Below are 13,605 nucleotides of genomic sequence, written 5' to 3'. Positions count from 1 at the left end.
TAGCATTTGTCCTTCTGTGTCAGATTTACTTCACTAAGTATAATGTTCTCAAGATTCATCCATGTTTTTTTTAAAGATTTACATTTATTTATTTGAAAGGCAGAGTTACACAGAGGCAGAGAGAGAGAGAGAGAGAAAGAGGGAGGGAGGGAGGGAGAGAGGGAAGGAGATTTCTTCTATCTGATGGTTCACTCCCCAAATGACCCCAACAGCCAGAGCTGTGCTGATCTGAAGCCAGGAGCCAGGAGCTTCTTCTGGGTCTCCCACATGGGTGCAGGGGCCAAGGACTTGGGGCATCTTCCACTGCTTTTCCAGGCCATAACAGAGAGCTAGATCTGAAGTGGAGTAGCCAGGGACTTGAATTTTGCAGGTAGCGGTTTTACACGCTATGCTACAGTGCAGGCCTCTCATCCATGTTCTTGCAAATGGAGATTTTTCTGCTTTTTAAACCTGAGTAATATCCCACTGTATGTATATACAAAGGTTTTTATTCATTCACCTGTTGATGGCTTAGCTATTGTGAATAAGTCTGCAATGAGCATGACAGCTCAGATACCACTTCAAATTCTAAGTGCCATCCATGGTATTTATGGCATAGGTATTTTTCTTATTTATTTGAGAGAGAAAGAGACAAAGAGAGACAGGAGCACTATCTAGACAATGTGAGCTAAAGCCAAAAAGAACCCTCTAATCTTCTGGTTTACTCCCCACATGCTTCAACAGCTAAGACCAAAGACAGGTGTAGGGAGTGTGATACAAGTCTCCCTTGTGGGTAGCAGGGACTCAATACTTGAGCCATTACCACTGCCTCTTACAGTTTGCTTCAGCAGGAAAATGGAGTCAGGAGGAAAGCCAGGAATCAAAACCAGATACTATGATATGGGAGGTAGGAATTTCCATCACTAGGCTAAACACCCACTCCTAAAATATTGATTTCAATTTCTCTGGATGTACAACAAGGAATTAGACTTAAGGATCAGGTAGTAGCTATATTTTTAATTTTTTGCAGCAACTCTATACATACTGTTTTCAATGCTGGATGCACCAAATCACAACCCCACCAACAACACGAAAGGGTTCTCTTTTTCCCACAACTACATCAACAGTTAGCAGCATCTTTTAGTTTAAACTGAATGATATATTGGTGCCGGATTGAGTCCCGGCTGACCTGGGAAAGCAGTAGAAGATGGCCCAAGTCAGTGGGCCTCTGAACCCACACTGGAGACCAGGAAGAAGATCCTAGCTCCTGGCTTCGGAGCAGCTCAGCTCTGGCCAATGCAATCATTTGGGGAGTGAACCAGCAGACAGAAGACCTCTCTCTTTCTCTCTCTCTCTCTGGCTCTTCCTCTTTCTGTAACTGTCTTTCAAATACATAAAATAAATTTTAAAAACTGAATGATAAATGATAAACTAAGTAAGGTGATATCTCATTATGTTTTTGATTTGCATTTCTCTGATAAGGTTCATGATTTTGAGTACCTTTTTATATACCTGTTGGATATTTTCTGGTTTTTCTTTTAAAGATTTATTTACTTGAAAGTCAGAGTAACAGAGAGGCAGAGGGACAGAGAGAGAGAGAGATCGAGATCTGCTGGTTCACTCCCCAAATGGTGTGGCCAGAGATGAGCCAATCCAAAACCAGGGGCCAGGAGCTTCCTCTAGGTCTCCCATGCAGGTGCAGGGGCCAACAACTTGGACCATCTTCTACTGCTTTCCCAGGCCATAGCAGAAAGCTGGATAAGGAATGGAGCAGCTGGGACTCAAACCGGCACTCATATGGGAAGCCGGCACTGCAGATGGTGGCTTTACCCGCTACGCCACAGTGCCAGCCCCTATTTTCTGATTCTTAATTGCTCTACAACAGAAGGAATTATTAACAGAGTGTTTATTTTTATGTAGATTTAAATTATGTATGTATGCCCTCTACTAGACATTAAAAGAGAATCATGCTATTTCCTTTAAGGTTTCTACTCAAAACTTTTTTCTAGAGGGCTGAACTTTTTTGTTTTTAATTTATTTATTTATTCAAAAGGCAGAGTTACAGAGAGAGAGAGAGAGAGAGAGAGAAATTCCATCCTATGGTTCACTCCTCAAATGGCTGCAATGGCTGGAGGAGGGCCAATCTGAAGCCAGGAGCTAAGAGCTTCTTCTGGGTCTCCTGTGTGGGTTCAGGGCCTAAGCACTTGGGCCATTCTCTGCTGCTTTCACAGGGACACTAACAGGAAGCTGGATCAGGAGCAGCTGGCACTCAAACCAGCTTCCATATGGGATGCCGGCACTGCAGGTGTTGGCTTTACCCACTATGCCACAGCATAGTTTTATTTAGCATGAAGCATGTATTTCAGAATATGTTACTTTTTCTGGTATTATATGAAGAACGGATCAAGCACCCTTTCATTTGTAATCATATAGACAAATTTATTAAATACAATTTTATTCTCTGAATAATTGAGAAAGATAACTAGGTTTCATACCAACTATAAAATTTGCTTGGTCCATGTTGATTTTTTTTAAAGCTAATAATCTAAATATGTTTACCTTTGGCAGCATGGGAGTATCTCTCTTCTTCTTCTTTTCTGAATTAGGGTCATCTAATAAGTCTGGCTCAAAAGTATAAAGTTCAGTAAGCTCATTCATAGTAAAATGACGCTCAACCTGCTGCTGATCAACAACTCGAAAGGAGAGTGACTGCTTAGTTACTTGCCGATCATAAATCTTATCTTCCATGGTTCCCTTTGCAAGAAGAAGGAACAATACACGAATAAATTTTGTAAACATGAAAGTTAATCAAGGAGAAATACAGTTACTACTTAATGTGTAATGATAAAATTTCAAGGTAATATATTGCTATAAAGAAAAATTCATTAGCAAAATTCTCTAATAAAAGATCATCTATTCAGCAGTTACCATAACAAATTAAGAAAATTATTTTACTGATAATTATTCTGTAGTATCTGACCAAAATACATTCAAGTATTCTTTATATATTTCTATACTTGCTGGAAGGAACAGAGTGGATACCAGGGTAAATGGAAATAAAGGGAACATGGAACAAAAATATTGGTGGGCACTACAAGGTGGACATGTAAGAGTTTAATTTTTTTTCAATGTAATTAATATAGTAAGCTATCAACAACCACCATCAATTGTCCTTATATCAAGTCTTACTTTCTATAACGTCATGAAGGAAACCTAATGTAAAATGCTGTATCTATTATATATATAGCACTATAAATGGGAATTAACAGAGCTCTAAATTTAAATAACTGGAAAAACCCACAATGAGGTTATCAATCACATTATATACTTAAGATAAAATGCACAAGCACTACTGTAAAAACTATTCTCTGGTTCGAAACTCCACATTCAGAGGCAAATGGAGAACAATAGCATCTCTTCCCAAAATAGATGTAGCAGTTAAAAGGGCAACCTGATTCAATAAATCCATATTAATGGAAGTATATCTGCTTCTTGATTTCATATATTTTTCTTAAATTTTCTTAAATTATTTTCTTAAATTTTAACACCAAGGCTTATATTTAAAGGAAATGCCCTTAATACTCCTCCTAGAAGGAGTATTAAAGCATATTTTTGTGAGAATTGTGTTATTACAAATAAGTTAATTTTTTATTTTATTTATCCACATTTTTCAAATTAAGAGAATAGCTGGTGGCCACTGATAAAACAATGAGAATTTGACCCTTTCAACTATAAGCAAATTAGATTTACTTACTGGCTCTTCAATGCACATCAAGAAACTGAACTATAAATGATTAACTTTCCTGAACTAGCATGAAAATGCTAAATCTATTCCCTCACATAAAATAATTTGAGCATGAAAAAGTTGATATTATAGAAATGAATTATAAATCAGAAAGTCCAAAGACAGGCCAAAATCAACTTATGCTGCTTTATGCATAAATCAAGAAAAAAAAAGATGTTTTCAACTTTGTTTGCCTCTTTGTAATGCATGTATGTGTTCTGCATCTCTAAAATATTATCAGTTTCAACCAATCTTTCAATATGAAAAAGAATATAAATTAGAAACCTACCTGAGCTAAGAACCTATATACATAAACAGGCTTAGTCTGTCCAAAGCGATAAACTCTGAATATACTCTGGATGTCATAAGATGGATTCCAAGAAGCATCAAATATAATTACTCGATTAGCAGCTACCAGATTAATTCCAAGAGATCCTGCTTTGGTGGAAATGATAAACAATCGCCCTCTGAAAATGTAAATATAGAATAAATACTTTAGTAATTATTGCTTTACAGAGATTTTAATTATGCTGTAACTTTTTGATCCTAAGGCAATCTATTGAACAATCAGAAAAATCAGAGAATTCATTTCTTACTTGCTGAAGAAAATAAAGATATACCTAAGGAGTCAGGTGGATGATTTATATGCCCTGGAAGAATCCTATTGCTGGAAAATGAAACAGTCTTATTTAAAAATAAAGATGAATATGGAAATCACGTTTATAAATATTCAAGGTTTTTAGAGATTAATGAATAAATTTAGAAAGTGTATGTATAACTTGAAAATGCATATTGTGTTGGTTACAAAGTACATCAGAATGAAAGACAGTGCTCAAGAAGCTGAGTGTAGAAGGGTAACATATACAAACAATCATAATACAGTGTAATGAATGTACGGAGAGAAATTAGATAGACGCAAGGTACTTGCTAAAATAAAAACAAGACAGGCCTCCGGGAAGGGTGTGTCCAAGGAAAAAAGAAACTGATAGATTACTTGATGTGTTGGAACAGAAGGATTTATAATATTTCTGTAGAATTTGGGAATGAATTAGTGATAGGCACATAAAAAGTAAGCAAATGGTAAAAGCAAATCAACACTTTAGGAAAAATAAATAGGTACACAAAAAAGCAGAAGAAATCACAGTATTTTTAAATGGCTTAAAATATTTATATGACCACAATAAAGCAAACAGTACAAATTAATTTAGGCAAATATTATGAAAAGTTACATTGGGCAAATGAGTGAGAAAAAATGTGTGTGTACATCTGGGCAAACTCCCACCACAGGATGTAGAAAGGAGTAAACATCATAAGTAATTAAACACCAGAATAATTGGCAAGAGTTGAACTTGATTACCTCCAGAAAGTAGAAATCATAGGTAGAAAGACGCTGGTCACAGGACTGGCTTGTAAGCTTTGAAAATATATTACTTTAATATAAATAATATCCAATTTGAAAAAGACTGTTTTTGAAAATACAACTAAGTCTCAAGAAAAAAAAATTATTCAGTTCAACTCCCCAGAAACAACCTTTACTGAAAGCAGGCTACCTTTCCTGAATGTTTCTTTTTCTGGCACATACTTTTTTTGGCTTAAAACAGTCAAAACATACAGTTTACATTATAGGTATTTCATCTTACATTATAGGTATTTCATCAAGATTCGCAAACATGCTGGTAGTTGAATAAAATTTCAATAGATAACTGTAGAATAATTTGATTAGTAATTCATATATTGCTGGCAACTTATATCTGAATGAATATAAAAAATTCTCAAAAGCCAGTATTAAATGTCTTTATACCTAGACTTATTTTTAATGATTTCATGACTGAAAATAAATAAAATACCAGACCCATTACACTTATGGCACTATATACTAGAATGCAAACGGAAACTCTAAATTCTAATAATGTGAAAGAGTTTACAATTTAGTTTACCAACCATATTTTACTAAAGCAAAATCCTGGCAAAAAATTAACAGATATTAAATTCATGTTTTAGGTCGACTTGGAGTATCACACATCCAGGAATACAGCCAAAATATTATCACAGAAGTTAACAAATTCTCAAGAATATAGAATTCACACTGTTATTTATAATAGCACATTGTTGAAAATAAGAAATATATAACACAGAAAACTAAATTCCTTTGTATCTATTCACTAATGCAAAGATTAATGTGTTGAATAAACATGCTTATCAAACTACTAACACATCCCAAGTACTACGAGGCTTGGCTGAGAATATGGAAGATAAAAAATTTGGTAATGGCAAATAAGAATACCACTAATGATGAAACAATAGACATTTAAACAACCATAATGCAGTGTAATTTTAAGAGATATTTATTATTCATAACTGTGGTCAATGCAAAGCTGCCCCTAGAGAAAATTAAAATAAAAAAGAAACTGATAGTGTTAAGTGACTGAACTGGTATTAAGAATTACTTATTTTAATATAGCCTGCAATATTCAATCTGAAATATATAACTCAATATTCAGATAAAATACATTTTAAAAATCATAAGCATTAATTTAAATAATACTCAAATGTGATTAAAATATGAACCGTTATTTGTATAGTGCTCCTATAAGTCTTCTTGTACATATATTTTGGTAAAAACACATAAGAATGTCAGGTAGGTAGATATCTAAGAGTGGAACTGCTGAGTCATAGGGTATGTACATATATGGCACTGTTAAATTGAACAAATAGTGTTCTAAAGTAGTTATTCCAATTTACATTCCCTCCAGCAGTATATGAGAGTTCCAGCTTTTCAAGATCCTTGACAACTAACGGTACTGCACTCTTGTTTTTATTATAACCTTTCAAAAATAATTTGCTACATTTCACAAGAATGTACAATAGTGGCATAGAGAGTTCCCATGTACCGTTCACCTATCATCCTGCAACAGTACTAACACACATTGCTACAGCACTTCATCAAAACAAGGAAACTAATGTGGAAATGAATTCAAATACAGGGCTCATTGGCTTTTACCAGCTTTTGTTTGGCGTATAATTGCACAAAATTTTATCTTGTACATAGAATCAAGTAAACATTACTACATGCAAGATACAGAACTGTTCATCATTACAAAAAAAATCTTCTTTGGACCAGGTGATTAGCCTAGCACTTAAGATAGTTGTATCCCAAATTACAGTTCTGGCGTTCAATTCCCAGCTTCAGCTTCTGACTCCAGCTTCCTGACAATGCAGATCCTGGGAGGCAACAGTGGCATCTCAATTAATTGTGGGAGACCTGGATTAAGTTACTGGCTCCTGGCTTTGGCTTGGCTGAGCCTTGGCTGTTGTGGGCATTTGGGGAGTCAACCAGTAGATGAGAGCATGTGCTTTCTTGCTCTCAACCCACTCCCTTGTCTCTCAAACAAAACACGAACCTTTTTGTGTTATCCCTTGGTATGCTCAGCCTCTTTTTAACCCCAACATACCATAATCATTGATCTATTCTTCAGTATCATAATTTTATCACAACAAGAATGCTGTATGAGTGGAATCATACAGTATATAACCTTTTTAAAAAGATTTATTTATTTATTTGAAAGTCAGAGTCACATAGAGAGAGGAGAGACAGAGAGGCAGAGAGGTGGGGTGGGGGGGAGGGAGAGGGAGAGGGAGAGAGGTCTTCCATCCGATGATTCACTCCCTAATTGACCGCAACAGCTGGAGCTGCACCGATCCAGAGCCAGGAGCCAGGAGCCTCTTCCGGGTCTCCCACGTGTGTGCAGGGGCCCAAAGACTTGGGCCATCTTCTACTGCTTTCCCAGGCCATAGCAGAGAGCTGGATCAGAAGTGGGGCAGCCGGGTTTCAAACCGGCATCCATATGGGATGCTGGCATTTCAGGCCAGGGAGTTAACCTGCCGCACCACAGCCCTGGCCCCAGTATATAACCTTTTAAGATTGGAAATTTCAACTCAGCATAATGCCACTGAGATGCATTCAAGCTTTTGCTCAGATCAAAAGTTCACACCTTTTCATTACTGAGTAGTATTTGAATATGTAGAATATAGTATTCAATATATCATTCCCATGTTGAAGGACATTGGGTTGTTTCCAACTTGGGGCCATTGAGAAAAGTCGTTATGAACATCTAAGTGCAAGATTCTATGTTAAAATAAGATCTCATTCCATTTTGTTTTTAAATATTTATTTATTTGAAAGGCAGAGTGACAGGGAGATGGGAAGACAGAAGTACACGTGTACACACACACACACACACACACAGAGAGAGAGAGAGAGAGAGAGAGAGAATGAATCTTCCATCCACTGATTCACTCCCCAAACACCTCTAACAGCCAGTACAGGGCCAGGAGCCTCAAATTCCATCTGGGTCTCCCACTTGAGTGGGAGGGGCCCTGTTGCTTTCCCAGGAGCATTAGAAGTTGGACTGGAAGCAGAGTAGCTAGATTTGAACCAGAACTCTGATGTGAAATGCAGACATCATAAGTGGTAGCTTAACCTGCTGTGCCACAACACCAACCCCTAAGTTTTCACTATGTTTTGTTTGTTTTTTTAATTTGGGAGGTTGAGACAGAGAGAAAGGTCTCCCATCCACTGGTTCACTCCCTACTTGACTGTAGAGGCTGTAGCTGGGCCATTTGAAGCCAGAACGCAGGAGCTTCTTCTGGGTTTCTCATGCAAGTGGCACAAGCCCAAGGAATTGGGCCAACTTCTACTGCTTTCCCAGGCCATAGCAGAGAGTTGGATTGGAATAGAAGCAGCAGGGACATAAACTGGCACCCATATGGGATGCTGACCCCACAAGCAGAGGTTTAGCCTACTGCACCACAGCATAGGCCCAAGATTTACTTTCTATTGGATAAATTTCCAAGACTGTGGTTGAAGCGTTATATGGTATGTGTACAGTTTTAAATTCCCATTATTATCTTTTAAAAGTTGTTTTATTTATTTGAAAGAGAGTAACAGACAGGGGAAGAGAGAAAGAGGAAGAGAGAGATCTCCTATTCACTGGTTCACTCCTCAAGTGGCTAGAATGACTAGGACTGGCCCAGGCTGAAGCCAGGAGCCTAGAGATTCTTCCGGGTCTCCCATGAGGGTGCTAGGGCCCAAGTATTTTGTCCATCCTCCACTATATTCCCAGGCACATTAGCAGGGAGCTAGATGGGACATGGAACAGTGAAGTATCAAACAGACACCCACGTTCGATGGTGGCATCACAGGCAGAGGCTTAACCTGCTATGACAATACCAGTCCCAGTTATTAACTGCCAAACTGTTTTCCGGAATAGCTATACTACTTTGTAGTCCTACTAGTAATGTAGAACTAATCCAGTTTCTTTGTATCCTCACCAGCATTCAGTAATGTCACTATTTTAGAAATTCTGATAAGTGTGAAGTTGTAACTCATGTGTTTTGAAATTTTCCTAATAGCTAGTGTTAAGATCTTCTCATGTACTTATTTGCCATGTACAAATCTTCAGAAGTATAAATTCAAGTCCTTTACCTGTTTTCTAAGTGAGTTGTCTTCTTTCTGAGATTCTTCATATATTCTGAAAATGAGGGTTCATTAGATAATGGATTTGGAAATCTGTTCTTCAAGTCTGTGGTTTGTCTTTTCCTTTTCTTAGAGTCTTTCACAACAAAAAGTTTTTAATTTAACAAGTCAAATTGTTTTTCTTTAATGGGTTATATGCCTTTGATATGACTAAAAACTGTCTAACCCTAGTTCTGGAAGATTCTCTGTTTTCTTATAAAATAGATTTACACTTAGTTTTATGAATCATTTCTACTTCATTTTTGAAAATTAAATTCATATACATGAAAGATAGGGCTCCCATGTGCTGTTTTACTCCCCAAATTCTAACAATGGCCAGGGCTGGGCTGCAGCTGGGGCCAAGAGCCAGGAGCCAGAAACTCAATTCAGATTTAGCATGTGAGTGGCAGGAACCCAATTAATTGAGCTATCATCATTACCTTCCAGGGTCCATATCAGCAGAAAGCTAGAGTTAGGAGTCAGGAGACAGAAATGGGAACTAAACCCACGTACTTCAATCTGGGGCATGGGTGTCTTAATCACTAGGACAAATACATGCTTCTAACTTGACTTTTCAAAAATTCATTTTAATTACTTGAAAGACAGAGAGCCTGAGACACAGAGATCTTCCATTCACTGGGTCACTCCTCAAATGGCTACAACAGCCAGAGCTGGGTTAGGCTAAAGTCACGAACTAGGAACTCAATCTTGATTCCACAGATGAGTTGGAAGGATCCCAACTACTTGAACCATCACTTGCTACCTCCATGGTGTTGATACTACTGATTTTTAAGAATTCTTATATATTTTGAATCAGAGGCCCCTTTAAATGTATGTATCGGAAAGAGCTTCTTCTACTCTGTGGATTGCCTTTTCTTTCTTAATATGAAATATCTTTTGTATTTGGGTTTTCTAGAGAAGCCAAACCAAGATGAGCAGAGAAGGGTTGTGTATGTGGTGGTGGTGGTGGTGGTGATGGGGTTATTATAGGAACTGGCTCACTGTGACTGCAAAAGCTGAGAAATTGCACCACCTGTCACCTGCAAGCTGAAAACCTGAGGAGCTGACAGCATAAATCCTGGTCCTGGGTCAAAAGATTGGAACCAGGTGAGGAGCCAGCACTGTGGTATAGCCGGTTAACACCCTGGACTGAAGCACCGGCATTCCATATGGGTGCCGGTTAGAGACCGGGCTGCTCCACTTCTGATCCAGCTCTCTGCTATGGCCTGGAAAAACAATGGAAGATAGCCCAAGTGCTTGGGCCCCTGCACCCACATCCGGAGGAAGCTCCTGGCTCCTGGCTTCAGTTCAGCACAGCTCCGGCCGTTGTGGCCAATTGGGGAGTGAACCAGCAGATGGAAGACCTCTAGCTCTCTCTGCCTCTCCTCTCTCTGTGTAACTCTTTCAAATAAATAAATAAAATCTTTAAAAAAAAAAAAAAAAGAACGAGGTGACTAAAGAGTCCAAAAGCTGGATATGACAGGAGGACTGATCTCAAAGGGCAGGAAAGGGCAGGAGACGCTAATGCCCCAGTTCAAGTAAGAAAGTAGATTTACCCTTTTTCTGCCTTTCTATTCATGTGTCCTCAACAGAAGCAATGATACATCAATGAGGGTAATCTTCTTCACTCAGTCTACTGGTTCAAATGCTAATCTCTTTCAGAAAACCTCCTCACAGATACATTCAGAAATATTTTACCAGCATCCCCTAATTCAGTCAAATTGATAAATAAAATTAATCATCACACCTTTGATGAACGGAAGGTCTTAATTTTATTAATGTTCAACTTATCAATCTTTCCTATTATGGTTGGTTCTTTATTCTGTTTATGAAAATGTTCAGGAAAATAATCCTTGATGTTTCCTCATGAAATGCTTATTGTTTTAGGTTCTAAAATTAAAATTCACTTGGAATTAGTTACCAGAGAAATACAAATTAAAATTGAAGACTTACATATCCATCAAAATAGCTGTAAGGAAGAATAGCATCAACTTGTGGCAAAGATAGAAATCAACCAAAACATACACAACACACTACCAGTGTGAGTGCTATATGTTACAACCATTTTGGAAAAATGTTCTAGCAGTATAAGCTAAAGCTGAAACACCTATCACCCAGCAATATCACACAGGCATATACAAATAGAAATACAAAGGGTCACTTGAAAAAGTTTGTAGGAAAAAATGGAATTAAAAGGTAAGTTTACAGGGCTGGCATTGTGGCATAGTGGCACTGCCTGCAATGCCAGCATCCCAATTTGGGTGCCAGCTCATGTCCCAGCTGCTCTACTTCCAATCCAGCTTCCTACTAATGGCCTGCAGAAAGCAGTAGAAGATGGTCCAATTGCTTGCGCACCTGCCACCCATGTGAGAGACCTGGATGAAACTCCTGGCTTCATCCTGGCTCAGCTCTGGCCATTGAGGCCACTTGGGAAATGAACCAGCATATGTAAGATCAAGCTCGCTCGCTCTCTCTCTCCCCACCCCGACTGCCGCATAACTATTTCAAATTAATAAATACATAAGTTTTAAAAGGGAAGTTTATTTTTTGGTGCAAAAATATTGAAATTTATACACAGTGTCTCATAATACACATTTCTTTTTCTTTTTTTTTAAACAATGACCCAGATATCAGGGTCTTTTTTAAAAATTTATTTATAGACAATGAGAGAGAGAGAAAGAGAGAAAGGTCTTCCTTCAGTTGGTTCACTCCCCAAATGGCCGCTACAGCCAGCGCTGTGCCAATCCGAAACCAGGAGCCAGGTGCTGCCTCCTAATCTCCCATGCGGATGCAGGGGCCTAAGCACTTGGGCCATCCTCCACTGCCTTCCCGGGCCACAGCAGAGAGCTGGACTGGAAGAGGAGCAACTGGGACTAGAACCCGGCGCCCATATGGGATGCGAGCGCCACAGGTGGAGGACTGACCAAGTGAGCCACAGCACCAGCCCCTCATAATACACATTTCAAAGAACTTTCTGAAGCCCACAGGAGGCAGCAGTTAATAGCTCAAGCAGGTGGGTCCCTGCCAACTACATGAATGACCAGGAGTGGGTTCCCAGCTCCTGGCTTGCTTCAGCCAGGCCCGGCCTTGGCTGTTGCATGCATTTGGGAAGTGAAACAGCGGATGGGAGATCTCCTTTTGTCTCTCTCCTTTCAAATAAATAAAACATAAATAAAAATAATAAATACAGATAACTCCCTGGATATTATACATAAAAGTTACAACTTTGCAAAGTAAGAAGGAGGTACACTAGCTTGGGACCTTGGGATCTAAGGGACAAGATGATAGTAAGTTCTATAAGCTTTATTTTATGCCTTAGTTATCCTATATTGGTTGTTAAAGAACCCCCAGAAACTTAGAAATGCCATCAGTCTTGTCAAAAAAAAAACCAAAAAAACAAAAAAAAAAAAAACTCTCCCCAAAACTCTGCCTTCTCTATCAGTAACAAAACAGAAAATGTTAAGAGAATGAGTCAACTCCAGCTAAGCAGTAAGGAAAAAGATGCAGATGTATCAATACTCTTTTCCCCTTACACAGTTTTATCATGGTACTGCAGGACTTTGTCAGAAGGCTGATTTAACAAGGTCCTCTCTTACAGACCCCTCACCAAGGCATCAACCTACACCCAGTGATTACAAGAAAACCTCTTACCCTACCTACTGAGGTGGTTATCAAAAGAAGACTAATAGAGAGCTGGAATTTTACCACCACCTAACCACTGTGAAGCCACCCACTGTAGTATTAGTGGAGGTTAAGATGGGAGACATAACCAATCTGAATCCTCCCAGGCAAGGCAGAATCAGCAGAGGGCTAGGGAGGACAGAAAACTCCCACACTTTTAACTGGCAATGGTGAAGTGCAGCACTTCATGCCCTGGAAGAACATTTTTCAGAAGACATCTATTATATATAAACATACACACACATATATAGATTTATTTTTTATTTATTTTAAAGAGTTAGGAGGAGAGGCAGAGAGGGAGGGGGAAGACAGAGAGAGACAGAGAAAGAGACTGAGAGACAGAGAGAATCTTCCATTCATTGGTTCACTCCACAAATGGCCACAATGGCTGCAACTGGGCCAGGCTGAAGTTAGGAGCCTAGAGCTTCTTCCGGGTCTCCCAAGTGGGTACATGGGCCTAAGAACTTTGGCCATCTTCCACTGCTATCCCAGGAGCTGGATAGAAGTGGAGCAGCTGGGAATCAAACTGGTGCCTATATGGGATGCTGGTGTTATAGGCAGGGGCTTAACTTGCTATGCCACAATGCTGGCCCCAAGAGACATCTATTATAGAAGAAGATTTAAATAAGATCCAGAGTATTATTTA

General features: G+C 38.7%; 1 protein-coding gene across 27 annotated transcripts in view; it reads right to left on the bottom strand.

Annotated features, from left to right (window-relative positions):
* Window positions 1-13,605, bottom strand: part of ATRX (ATRX chromatin remodeler) — a 201,291-nt gene that overhangs the window by 29,588 nt on the left and 158,098 nt on the right. For 26 of the 27 annotated variants that reach the window (XR_011385580.1, XR_011385579.1, XM_070067077.1 and 23 more), the window contains 2 exons: window positions 4,053-4,230; window positions 2,539-2,733 (listed from right to left, as the gene is read on the bottom strand). Coding sequence is in view for 25 of the 27 variants with exons in the window: in XM_070067077.1 (XP_069923178.1) it covers window positions 2,539-2,733; window positions 4,053-4,230 (373 nt within the window). In the remaining 2 variants the exon portion in view is untranslated. Of the gene's footprint in view, window positions 1-2,538; window positions 2,734-4,052; window positions 4,231-9,206; window positions 9,295-13,605 lie in introns of those variants that run through there. The other variant, XM_070067091.1, reaches the window with a different exon arrangement.

This window comes from Oryctolagus cuniculus, chromosome X (assembly GCF_964237555.1).
Source record: "Oryctolagus cuniculus chromosome X, mOryCun1.1, whole genome shotgun sequence".
In the NCBI taxonomy this organism is placed as follows: Eukaryota; Metazoa; Chordata; class Mammalia; order Lagomorpha; family Leporidae; genus Oryctolagus; species Oryctolagus cuniculus.
Note: the sequence above shows the minus strand (reverse complement) of the source record. Positions and strands in the feature narration are given on the sequence as shown.